The 13,030-nt window shown below is 52.1% G+C and overlaps 1 protein-coding gene across 1 annotated transcript in view; it reads right to left on the reverse strand.

The window, feature by feature from the left end:
- The window catches only part of WNT5A (Wnt family member 5A), an 18,460-nt gene extending 5,827 nt beyond the window's left edge, over positions 1-12,633 (reverse strand). Inside the window, exons 1-3 of the mRNA XM_023755750.1 lie at positions 12,187-12,633; positions 6,065-6,198; positions 4,596-4,846 (exon numbers count right to left, since the gene is read on the reverse strand). Coding sequence (XP_023611518.1) covers positions 4,596-4,846; positions 6,065-6,198; positions 12,187-12,192 — 391 coding nt within the window. The 5' untranslated portion in view covers positions 12,193-12,633. The remainder of the gene's footprint in view (positions 1-4,595; positions 4,847-6,064; positions 6,199-12,186) is intronic.
- Positions 12,634-13,030: the final 397 nt, after the last annotated feature.

Raw genomic sequence — 13,030 nt, forward strand, 5'->3', positions numbered from 1 at the left:
CCCCCCCGTGATTTCCCCCAAATAATAACAAATAACCCAGCAGCAACAAATAACAAAGGCGTAGCAGGTCCCCGATACCTGCGCTCTTGCCTTTCAGAGCCAAAGGCAGGATTCTAGACAGTGCTGGCCCGATTTTCTCTCCAACTCTTTTTTAAAATATTGGAAACTTCTTATTTCCAAAAATGCACAAGAAAGAAGTCATTGAGGGGAAACTCAGAATCTGGGTAGACTTCCTTACATACATGTTAATGTTTGTATTATTTTCACATGCAGGCGCCTAGCAGTTGCCAGGCTTGGAGCCTCGGAAAGTGTGAGGCCTCAGTGCATGGCAGCCTCTGCAGCAGCCACACTGTGGCCACGCTGGTTCTAGCTCACTTCCCCTCCTGCTGCTGCTTGTTGCCTAGCCCTCATGCAGCACTAAGTGTGTCTCAGGATGAGGTTCTAGACCAGTGATGGCGAACCCTTTGAGCTCGGCGTGTCAGCATTTTGAAAAAACCCTAACTTAACTCTGGTGCCGTGTCACATATAGAAGTTTTTTGATATTTGCAACCATAGTAAAACAAAGACTTATATTGTTGATATTTATTTTATATATTTAAATGCCATTTAACAAAGAAAAATCAACCAAAAAAATGAGTTCACGTGTCATAGGTTCGCCATCACTGTTCTAGACTTTCCCAATGGACATTTTCTAAACCGATCCCTAGACAGTTATAAATGAGCCGCTTCTTTTTCAATGCCAAGCTGACTGGACTGATACTTCTCATTCTAGGTGAGTGCCTACTATGAAAACAGCCTGCTGGGCTTCAGTGCAACTCCCTGACAGCCCATCCCTCAGTGTTCGAATGACAGCAAGAAGACAAAAGCACAACCTCAAGGGAAAAGACCAAAAAAGCTTCTTCTCCCCCAACACTTGTAAAGAATATACGAACCTGAGAGCAGAAACAAGTTTCCCCTCCCCTAAAGCTTGCAAAGACTTTCCCCCTGTAAAACAGGGGCCCTGTGTGTCAGGAGGAACACGGAGGTCATCACAGACTGCCTTCACCTCCACTTGTACGTGAAGACATTTCTACGCATAACAGGAGCCACTTGATAAAAATCTGTACTATGAGGGAGAAAGGGTTAACACCAGGCCAGCTGAAGCTGGGTCTGGGGGTAAGATGAGGGGGTCTCACTTTCCTCAACTATAAAATCAGAGTATTGAACTAGAAACCTGGGAGGGAGCCCCTCCCTACACTAAAATCCCTGTACCGGAATCTGTTTCTCCCGCACTGCAAGTGCTTGCTAACAGTGTTTTGTGGGGAGCAGAGCGGGGTGGCAATACAACTCAGCCCCAGCCTTCTGCAGGGGGATGTCTGTGCCCATTCAAGGACCCATCCTTTTCCTTGGACGTCTGCTCCAACTCCATCCAGGGCCCTTGCTGACCCCACCCCCACCCCCTCCAGGAATGGCGATGGTTCCCATTTACCACAGACCTTCCCTCCCACATTTTAAAAATGAATAACTTGAGGCGTGTGCTGGTGGTTGGCAGGAGGATCCAGAAAGTTCCTGTGGGGTGTGACATCTATCTTGCTGGAATTAGTGAGGCAGAGAACATGGGAGGGAGTGGAGAGAAATGAGGAGGGAAGATAGATTCTAGGGAGTTATTTAAGGATGAACACATAATACAGAAAATGCTGTGGCCCTGGATGGGAGGCTTGTGGAATAAAGAGGTAGCTAGAGGAAGAGGAGATAAACAATCCTTCAGAGATACGGAAAGTCAGACCCTGTCTTGTGAGTATACAAAGCATAAAAGGTCTTTTATACCAAACACAATCATGCTGCTTGTTTCACAAGTCTATCTTGAGCATTTCCTTTTTTGCCCCAGAATACGAACCTGGTAGAAGTCTCTGAGCTAAGTGGTCACTGCAGGGAAAACGTGGGTTTGAAAGGGGCTCTTTGGCTAATAGCCTGCGGCTACAGTCTTCCTGGATGGAATACTGCTGCCTCTCCTGGCTTTCCCTCCCTGTGAACCTACACCCTCTCCCATCCTCACACTCCTTAAAAATGGTGCCTTCCTGACATATCTTTTCACAGCATGGAAACAAAGAAGAGACGGAGACAAAGGCTGGGAGAAAGGGTAGCATGATGAAAAATGAGGAAGTTTCCCAAATGAAGAGTGGGCCCTTCACCAGGCGATTGTGTACAGTGCCTCCGAGGCCATTGGTACCCTAGAAAAATGAGCTGAGGAGGGGGCTGGAAGAGGCAGCCCCGAGTTTCTCAGACATGGGCCCCATGGCAGGGTCAGATTCTCACGGACAAGAATTGCTCTCCATGTCCCTGATGTCCCAAGTGCTTTGGAGCAGGCAAACACACACACACACACACACACACACACACACACACACACACACCTTTCATTCTTAAAGGTGCTCTGCACATTCCCTCCCAAGGTACCCTTAAATGGAAAAGTGAAAACTAAGTCACTTTCCCACTGATGTTGGGTCCATGTTCCTGTTCCACCAAAAGCTATTTTGGTTTTTCTTCTCTCCAAATATATTTTAAATTTGAGAGTTGAGAGAGAGAGAGAGAGAGAGAGAGAGAGAGAGAGAGAGAGAGAGAGAGAGCCCTGTTGGTGCTGTAACACAAGCCACCCAACAGCAGCTTTCTGCCCTGAGACCCCAGGCACCTGGGGAACTGTTGGCAAGGGAGACAAGGCATCCTCCCAGAACAGCAGCTGACTTGGAGATCCTATCTCAGAGGCTGTCCCACCCACTTCCCATGGACCCAGACAGACAGTACCACACAGCTGAGGACCAGAGAGCGTACTTGCAAGGGACAATTAAATATAGGCCTTTGTACAAGGGTTCTGCTTGTTCCCCGAGGAAGTAGGCTCTTTGAATCTTGGACCACATTTTAAATAAATCTCCAGCAGAACTCAAATCCACTTAGCAAATGATAGCTTATTCTGAACATTTTGGCCCAAAGCAGGCTACATATAAAGACAAGAAGAGGATCTTAAATCAAAGCTGTGTTCCAGTGACTACACAGAAAAACAGTTCCAACTGCTGTTTTCCTTTCTGGTTACCATCAGAGGTGTGTGATTTTTTTGCTAACTCATATTCTTGTGAAAAAGTGGCCCCACAGTTTGAGAGGAAGGCAGTTTCGGGGCACTCTGTAAGCAAAGGTCAGGGGGGAAGGCTGACAACATGCCATTCGGAAAGAACTTTAAGTAGAAGTGTTTAGTTCACTCCCAATATCAAAATGCAGGGGAGTTGAATCTCCACCACACGCCCTGTTACCTACATAAGGCAGCCTATATTCAGGGAAAACTACTGTGTTCCTGAGGCTGAACTCCGGGCTCCTGATCCAGCATATACATTAGCACATTTTAATCATTAACAGGAAGGACAAAGCCCTAAGAAACTTTGCAGGCTGGGGCTTCAGACCATTTCCCCATTCAGTTAGAGGACTGGCTTCCAGACCTGTATTATTTTAGTTTATGAAGCCGCTTGGCTCAAACATCCACTGACAACTCTTTTTTGTTCTCAATGAATGCACTTTTCAGGGTTTTTTTTAAAAAAGCATTTTATCCATCCGTGATGGATATTAAACCAACTTTTTATCTTCAGTCAGTATAAACAGTTAATTGCTTTGATAAATTGCTTCTTATTTTAGGAGTGACTGCAGTCATATTAATTATAAGGGCTTGTTTTGCATAAAAGAAAAGAAACCTAAAATAGTCACACTAGAAAATGCACACAGGACCTAGTCTGTCAGAGAGTGCTCTGTGCTATTAAACCAAACCAGAGGTAAGCTGATGTGTCAAATTCTTTGCCTTTTGTCCAGTTTTAATGCCATCTCCTCCCTGAATGGAACAACAAGTTCAACAACATATTTAAAAGAAAGAATTGGATTGTGAGTGATACAATTGAACTTTTTCTTTTAAGTTGCTAGGCTGAGGTCTGAATGAAGGATGCGCTTTTATATCAATTGCCAAAATCGCAAATGTAAATTGGACCATTTCTCATTAAAATTCTTTCAGGAACTAAAAAGAAAGCTTTTAACATATAGATCTCTATAGCCTCAGGGCCTATCTATATTAGGAAAATTAGAACCTGATTCATTTCCAACACACCCAGCATTCTGAAAGAGGACAATATTTAGTTTGCTGCTTGGGCCATGTGAATTGTGGCTTACGTTAGAAAACCGTTAACAGTTAAAAGAGTTTTGGAGCTTAAAAGAGTATCACTGACTCAGCTTTCCTCCTCTACTTTTGAGAAACCAAAATAAGCGTGCTGCTTCTATTGTAACCAAAATGTTTCTTTAAAAAAAATTACACGTTCAGAAAAAATAATGGCGTCTTAGATGCTCCCTTCCTGATTGGGTGAAGTAAGTCCAGAAGGTAAAAGAGGAGTGTGGGAACAGGAATTAACACAGGTAGCAATAAGGACACAAATCCCCAAGTCACTATTCTGCTGGAAGATTCCCTGGGGATCAGGCTGGTCAGTAACCACTAAGGACTTTTTCTAGGAGAAAAGTTTATATATATATATATATATATATATATATATATATATATATATAATTTTAAAATATGTTAAGTGGTCTCCTACCTATCTGCATAACCCTGCCAAACACGGAGGTGTTGTCCACAGTGCTGCAGTTCCATCGCCGATGCCGGAACTGATACTGGCATTCTTTGATGCCCGTCTTTGCGCCTTCACCAATGTACTGCATGTGGTCCTGGTACAAGTGGCAGAGTTTCTTCTGTCCTTGAGAGAGTCCTGCCAGCTGGCTGCAGAGAGGCTGTGCTCCTATGATATATACTTCTGACATCTGAACAGGGTTATTCATACCTAGCGACCTGGAAAAGGGTGGGGGGGGAGATGTGCCTTTAAGATTTACGTGAACTCGAGGTGGGCCCCCAGAAAGCATGTCAGCAAGACATAGTTCTAAGCACACAGATGCTTTTCTCTCCTGCTTGTCCTCATGACAAAGTAGGAGAAGGGCTTCATAAAACTCCTCTGTTTCAGCTCCGCTCAGAAAACGGAGGTATTGTGTAGTCCCCATCCCGCCATCTGGCCCCTCAGTTTTTAACTCCCTTCCTTGGCCCTACCCCTGCCATATACCTGAGCCAGTATTTCCGAAACCCACTCAGAAAAGAGGTACACAGCGGTTTCGGGACAAATCTCTGACTTTAGAGAAAGTGACTCACTCTGCCCCACCAATTGGACCGATCTGCCTTGAAAAAATGTATGAATGCCGAGGAAAGTAGACACAATTAGACACGGGTGGCAGAGAGCAGCTCCTTTTGACTGATGGAAGAACAGTGGGACAAGTATGTAGACCGGAGAAACTTCACCAGGCTCTGGACAGCTTAAAAGGGCTCCTTATATATGATTGTGAAGGACCCAAGACAGGGTATCCAGTGAACAGCAGTCATGTTTGACAGTCAGAAAAACACTGCTCATTCACAGGGAAAAATATCCAGAACGCCGTCAAAAATAATCCTCTGGATATACTGCAGCCTATCTTCCAGGGCCCTGCCAGAAAGAAACCCTCTCAGTCAGGGCCATTGGACTACTTCAAGTTCACCTTTTCTTGACCGAATTTTGAGCCCAAATACTTCTCGACTTGAAGTTCAGCTGTCTTCCTAGAACTCTCCCTACAGTAGACCCTGAAGGTTAATAACCTCAAGTGACAGAAAAAATAAAAGCTGGAACTCACTTTTACTACCTAGAGGTGGCAAAACGTAAAATTTATAGATAGGCTTTCGGTGATTAGAGAAGTGACTTTTGGTTCCCTTTTATGATATGATGTGCTAGGAGCACACATCTGAACAAGGGCCTCATAGAAAAAGGCCTAGCTTTATAAGCTCTGATTCCCTAGGGAGCTCAAGATAAGCTTACCAATATTAGCAACTGAAAAGAAAGTTCTTATTTAAAAATACATGCAAATAAAAAAAATGTATTATATGTGTATTAGATAAATGCACCCAAACTCGTGATTTAGCTTTAAATATCGCAGCATCCTACAAATGTATCTTTTTTTAAAAAAATATATGCACATAGAATGAACTTACCACCAAGAATTGGCTTCTATTACAACCTGGGCGAAGGAGAAAAATATGGCCAAAGCCATTAGGAAGAACTTGGAAGACATGGCACTTCCAGCCGTCCCCAAAGCAACTCCTGGGCTTAATATTCCAGTGGACTTCTGGAGAGGGAAGAAAGGAGCAGATGTTTATTGCCTCTCAGATAATTTCCCAGCTCAAAAGTTTAAACAACGGAAGCATCCGGGTCTCTTAGGTCTACTGTCGATGGACTGCGCTTCTCCTCCGTGAGTTGTTTGATGAGAAGATATAGGCAGTTTCTTTTTTCCAAATTAATCCACCCACGCAACCTCACCAGGAAATCTGATTTCTCTGGGATCCTGCGCGCGGGGCACGCCAGCGATTACAAACATGTCTCAAGGCTGTGGAGTCAAAGCCCGGGTGCCAGGCGCTGCCTCCTTCCTGCTCGCTCGTGTCCCGCACCCCCTCGCTCCCCTCTAGTGCGCACAGTGCTAGGTCCCTCCGTGGGAATTCACTTGGGACCCCCGCCGCCACCCTCGTCCTCTCCCCGACCTGGGCCGAGCGACAAGTGGAGCCGGAATTCATTCCAAGGGCGAGAGGAGCGCGGAGGAGAGTGGAGCGCGCCCGCCGGCGGCTGCGGAGGAGGCGGGGTGGCCGGCGCGGGGGTGGGGGTGGGGGCAGGACGCGGGAGGGAAGGGCAGGGGGTGGGGGGCGAGGCCCGGGGGAGCGGCGCGCGAGAAAGTGCCCAGCTGGGAAATGCGGCTCTGAATTAACATCGTATGTTTCATAATCAGTTTACGGGCCGCTTTGGGCGAAGCCACTTCCAGAGGGGGGAGGGCAGCCTGGTTTTCCTTAGGACGCTCCTCCGCCAGATTGGAGCTGGAGGAAGGAGCTGGGGGGCGCAGGAATCAATGGAGAGAGGGAGAGAGATCTGCTCTCCCAACCAAGGAATCCAGAAAACAGGGCGCTCCCTGGGACTCCGCGTACTCTAGCGAAAGGAAGGCACCCCAGAGGAAAGGAGGGATCTGGGTCCCGTCGTACTTGGCCGGGACCCCTGCCCTGCTCTCCCCACCATCCTCCTCCAAATTCTTTTTCACTCTCCATCCCGACCCTCCCGTCCCCACTCCTGGCAGCTGCCTAGGAGCCGGGGGAAAGGAAGCCAAGGGGGACTCCAGTTTCCTTCGGTCCTGGTCGGAGTTGTCCGCCACTTCGCCATCGCGGCACCTTGAGCCTGGCCTTGGAACACCGCCACCGCCCCCCACACCCCCCTCCAGCCCAATTAAGACTCGGTTGGGTCAGTTCTGAACGGTGAGGGTGCAGATTGAGGCCGGAGCTGGTTCCAGCGAGCCCCCCCGACGGGGCCAGAGATGCGCAGGCTCGGGCGCCTCGGTGGAGACCCCCGGTTCCAGGGCGCAGAGGGCCTGGCGGCGAAGGTTCCAGTCGTCAAGAATGTCGGGGCAGGGGCGGCCTTGGAAGCTCCCGCTGCCCTTCCTCCCCACGGGTGACTTCTCCACCTGCAGGCGGCAGCGGAGCAAAGCGGTGGCGGCTGCGGGAGGGAGGAGCAGGTTTCCAAAATCCCCTTTTACATCTCTGATCAGTTTAACCCGGACGCGCTGCGCTTCCCGCAGCTCCCCGGGGACCCCCTTCCTCAGGAAAGGACGGGTGAGCCTCTTCCAGGCGACAGAAGGGACTGAGGGGACCTAGGCAGCTTAGGAAACACGAAGGGGCTCAGAAGCTTGCCACGGCTTTTCTTGGCCAGCCGCCCCTCCGGCCGGGACACCTCGGGGCTTCTTCGAGAGGAAATGCTTATGTGTCCCCGGTGCCCGCTAACCAGGGCTCCAGCGCCCGCGGCACACTAGTCCTCCAAACGCCTTGGAGCTGGGGGCGCATCCCAGAGAATAGAAACCTGGGGTTTCCCCAGCCGTGGAGAGAAGCCTTCGGCTCCCTCCCCACCCCCGCCCGCCGCCCGAAGTGTCAAGTTTCCTCCAGGGGAGGGGGGTGGGCTGCGAGGTCTGCCTTCGCGCGCGCAGCCCCTGCTGCAAAGCCGACTCTCCCCATAGGCGGCCTTGGCCGCGCGCGCGTACACTCCTGCACGATCACACTCACGCACTCGCACACACTCACACGCGTGCACCGATACACCGGCTCCAATGTGCTTCCCAGACGGCGGCGCTGGTCGCTGCTGGCCACGCGCACCTTCCGAGCTTCCCGACGGGCGGGGCGCGCGGGGCGGGGCGCGGGCGGCGGAGAAATTGATAACAGATTCGGCGGATTACAGGGGATCTCTTTGTTAGAGGGGAAGCCACACAACCGAACCCACTCTCGGCCGACGACCCCGAGAAAAGTCCACCTAGTCCCAGAGCTGGGGCCCACTGGTAGTGGGTCACTGGGCCTCTGCCAGCCGGGTCTCCCCAGCTCCAGGCTGGGGGTCAGCCAAAGGTGTCCCCAAGGGGATCCGCAGGAGAGCCGGGCGAGTCGCGTCGCCACTTAACCCCGCGCGCTTGCCCGGAAACACCTTGGCCCTCTTCCCCATCCAAACCCCGAGCAGCCCAGAAAAGGCCCCTCGAGTTTGAAACATGTAAGGAACCTACAGCGAACTCACTAAGAAATACATGGACTCTGTTGGGTAAACACCCCTGCCTTGTTTACGAAGAGATCTGATCCGAAAAGACAGTACGAAAGGAGACCTCTCCGGAGACTGGTACACCGAGCGAGGGCGAACCAAAACTTCTAGGCAGAAGCTAAGTTTACCAAAAAGGGACTAAAGGTTTTCAAAAGCGTTCAGGGCCCGGGAAAGCCGACTTTGTGAGGACCTCGGAACCTGTTCCCTGTGTGGGGTGGGAAGGAGGGTGCATTTGAGAGTTTCTAGCGAAGGGGAGGGGGGAGGTTGGGGGTGAGAAAGGCAGCGCGCCCTTGTTTCCAGCCCAGAGCAGCGAATTGTAGCGGCTGCTTATTCTGTCTCTCATCCAAAGCTTTCCCATTAGATTAAAGGTGTTCCTAACCCTTCTTTTCAACTGGGTTGCGGGCGTGGAGTGATAGGAGGTAGGAGAGAGGAAACCAGCAAGCTGTTTGGAAAAGGTTCGCGTGCCGGGGAAAGCACTGCGACGCACTCGCAAACCTCCGAGAGTCCTCCGCCCGCCGCCCCTAAAAAGAAAGTTCCACAAAGGCAGGGCGAACATCCCCGACCCTCGGCCACTGGCGCTGCCTCACTCAGTTTGGGCATCCCCTTCCACCAGGCTCTTTGCGTCCCGGTCCCCCCCTCACCCCCCCGCCCCAAAAAAGTCGCTGGAAGTGGAAATGATGAGGGAGACCAACTTGGAGGAAGTGAGTTTGACCTGGACTCACGGTGTCGAAAGCGGTAGGAAACTCCAAGAATCACAGTTCTTGGTGGGAAATAAAACGTATTTTCCCCGATGTGATCTCTCCCCGAAGCAAGGAGAAAGATGGAGAAAACTGCGGGAGAAAAACTCGATTGTTGTGTTGGGCTGTCCTGCTTCGGGAACGCCAAGAGAAGTGGGAGGGGAGGGGAGGGGAGGATGAGCCGGTCAAGGCTGATAGGAGGTCCGCTTTGGGGGAGCAAACAAGGAGCCAGCGCTCCCCCATGCCTCTAGCCTGGGGGGGGGGGGGCTGCGGCCGCCCAGTGTTGCCAGGACATATCCACAGCGCTGTGGCGGGATGGGGTGGGGGGTAGAGAGGGTGTAGGGAGCTTTCAGAGCCCAAATCATTGCAAGGAACGTGAGCAGCCTGTGATCGCCCTGACTCAAAACCAACAGCAGGTCCAGTAGCAAGGGGTCTCTAAGGGAGGTATAGTAGCCAAGTCTAGTTCTTTCTGTTCCCTGCCTTCAGTCGTCCACCCCCGGGACAAGGCTCTCCAGACCTCAACCCCCTCCCTCACACACACACACACACACACACACACACACACACACACCACTCCTACCTTCTCACATGAAATGTCTAACTCTCAGCACAGGCTCTCAACTTTATCCAGAGGAAGAGCAGAGTCCGGTGGAAGGAGAAAGAAAATTAAGCATCAGTTCAACCCCCACCAACCTCCCTTCAGAGGCAGTTTCAACTGCACTTTTTAATAGACAAGAAACTGAGGACCAGAGAAAGCAACACTTGTCCTCGATTACAGAGGAAATTGGTGAGAGCGCCAAGACCAGACCCCCCGAGGCCTCCTAGAGGGCAACGCTCTTGTTCCAACGCCCTGGAGAAGAGGTACCAGCTCTTGCTCCACTCGCCCGAGCCCCGTTTGCTGGGTCGTGCCCTTGGCCTCTTCCGCATTGCGGTGGCGGCGCAGCGCAGCGCAGCGGGTCCTCTGGGGGCCTCTGAGCGGCCCTCCCCTGAGAGAGTGGGATAGAATGTGCGCAGCCAGAGGTGGGAGCTAGAGGCGAACCCACTGGCCCCACCGAACTGAATCTGAGGTGTCCTACCTCAAGGCAGCCAACAGGGGGCAGCCGGCACCGCACGGCAGGGAAGAAAAGACTGCGGGAAAAGCTGAGCTCCCGGCGCACGGTGCTAACCCCTTGTGCACTGGAGCGCTCCAATGAGGGGAGGGAAATGGCCAGAGAGTCTTGGGTCGGCCTTCCGGAGGGGAGGGAGGGTTCTCCTTTGTGGGGCGGTGCGGGACTAAGGCTAGTACACCCAAGAACAACTGACCTTTTACTTCTCCCACACACGCAGGACACAAACCCACACACTCGGACACACAATTCCGCTGCCTCTCCATCGTCTGCGCGCTCTCAGCATTACCCTCTCGGAACTCCCCTGGCAGAGGCTGCTAGAAACTAAATCTCCGCATCTGGCTGAGCCACAGAGAGCGTTGGCGGCAGGGCAAGGGGCTGAGGAGGTGTGATCGCACCGCTGGCTACAAACGACTTCCAAACAGCGAGTTGTCCATTTAAAGAAAGACGAGAGGAGAAGGGGCCCCATGCCGGACTAGGTTTAGAAAGTAAAACCAGGCCGCGGGGGTCTCCCGGTTTGCGGGTTTTTAAAACCTTTTTTTCGGGAGGGAGAATTTGCTTGCTTTTAGGAAACATCCTCATTCCAATTTCAACCTTATTTTCTGGAAAACTGAAAATGGGAGAGATCACCAAAAATGGAAGGATAGAAGCTTGGGGGACAGAGAGAGGAAAAGTTATTTGAAAAAAATAGCAAGTTATATTGCAGGAAGAAATGTTAACTTTTCCTAAAAGTGAACTCTCGGTGACCCTCGGAGTGTGTGACTCGGCTTTAACATACAACTGACAATTAAAACAAACAAGAGTTCACAAACTGCCCCCCGCCTGCTCTCCCAACCCAGAGGCCCAAATGTTTCCAAAGGACAAGGCGGATTCCGCGCAGGGGGCCTGGGCGCGATTTCCCTGCGGACGGGATTAGAGCCACCACCGCCAGGACTCCCCGCCCCCAGCACCGCCGCTAAGTGCCCAGCTCACCCAGTGGCGGCTAATAATGCTAATAACGCGACCCTGCTCCCCAAGCCGGGGTGCGCACTGGCCCCCCGCCAGGCACTCTTAAAGGTACAGGGCCTGAGGCACTAGGGTTCCCTGGCCAGGACGAGCCTGCAACCTGGCCAGCTCTCTGGCTACAGGGGGCGAGGGGTGCGCTTCTCTGGAGCAGCTGGCCCCTAGTCCGGCTGCCCAGTCTCCCAACCAAGGAGGCCACTTCCCCTTTCCAAGCCCTGGCCACACACCTCCTCGGTGCCCGCGCAGTGGGCACTTGGTAAATATTTGTTGAATTGAATCATTATCCTGTTACTGAAATATACATAGTAAGTACACTCGAGTTTCTCAGGGCCAAAGGGAAGTCAAGTCGTCTGTGAACCGCACTGTTTTTTCTGCCTTGGCTCTTAGTAACCCTTTCTCCAAAGTCGAAAAGGCTTACAGAACGTTTGGTGAGACAAGAAGAGGTCTCAGGGAGACAGAGGTAGTGCGCAGGGGGTGGGGGGCGAAGGGTAGGGGTCCCTGCCAGCCCCGCGGGAGTTCCATTCTCTCGAGGCGAAAGGAGAAATGGAGGAATAGGAAGGGATAGTGGGGGTTGGGGAGGAGGGGGATTCAGTTAACTTCCATAAGAAAAAAAAGTAAAGGTAAAAAAAAGTGGCGAGCGTCGGAGGAGCAAAGAACACCTACCTTCATGGCGAGGGGGAGGGGGCCCGAAGAGGAAGTCGCCACCAGAGCAAGGGCAGCAGAGGAATCCAAGCGGAGCGGCCGGTTAAGCCTGGGGGGACGATCCGACGCAGAGCTGCGGGCTCCCACTGGGCGCGTCCCGCAGGCGCAGGGAATCGGAGCCGAAGCGGTTCCTGGAGCCCGGGTCTGGGGGCCCGAGCCTGAGCAGCGCTGGGATGCGCCCGGGATCCGAGGGGGCGCGGAAGCGCCGCGACCCGCAGCAGAGACTGAGCCGGGCCGGGGCGCAACAAGGGAGCCGCGGGTCCGGCGAGGGCGCGCAGGCGACTGTTCCGCGGCGAGGCGCTCCCTCTCCAACGTCCATCAGCGACGGCGGTAATTAGGGCTTTCCAACCCCAAATGTGGGCGTGATTGTGCAAAAGACTTTACAACAAATAATAAAAAAAATTCTTCACAAGAGGGTGAAAAAAAAATGCCCCACTACTCAACTATGGCCTGAGGCGAAAGGGGGGGTGATCCGTGCGCCCAGGTGCCCCCAGTTCATTCACACCACGGATTCTGCAAACTCCTGGCGGCTCACGCCCTCCTGATCTCCAGCTCCTCCTCTCCAAGTCTGTGGCCGAAAAGTCTGCTTCCAGGCGCTGATCCTGGGGCCGCGAGTGTGCGGACGTCTGTGTACACACAGACACACACTCAAACACACACACACACACACACACACACACACACACACACACACTCTGCAGCTTTGGGGCCCCAGAACAATCAGGCGCGCACGGTTTTTTCTCCGGGAGATGCCGCTGAAAACGCACAAGTCGCCATCCGAGCTGTAAGAGTCAGCGCCAACTTT

The sequence above is a fragment of the Myotis lucifugus genome, unplaced genomic scaffold, assembly GCF_000147115.1.
Source record: "Myotis lucifugus unplaced genomic scaffold, Myoluc2.0 scaffold_83, whole genome shotgun sequence".
NCBI lineage: Eukaryota > Metazoa > Chordata > Mammalia > Chiroptera > Vespertilionidae > Myotis > Myotis lucifugus.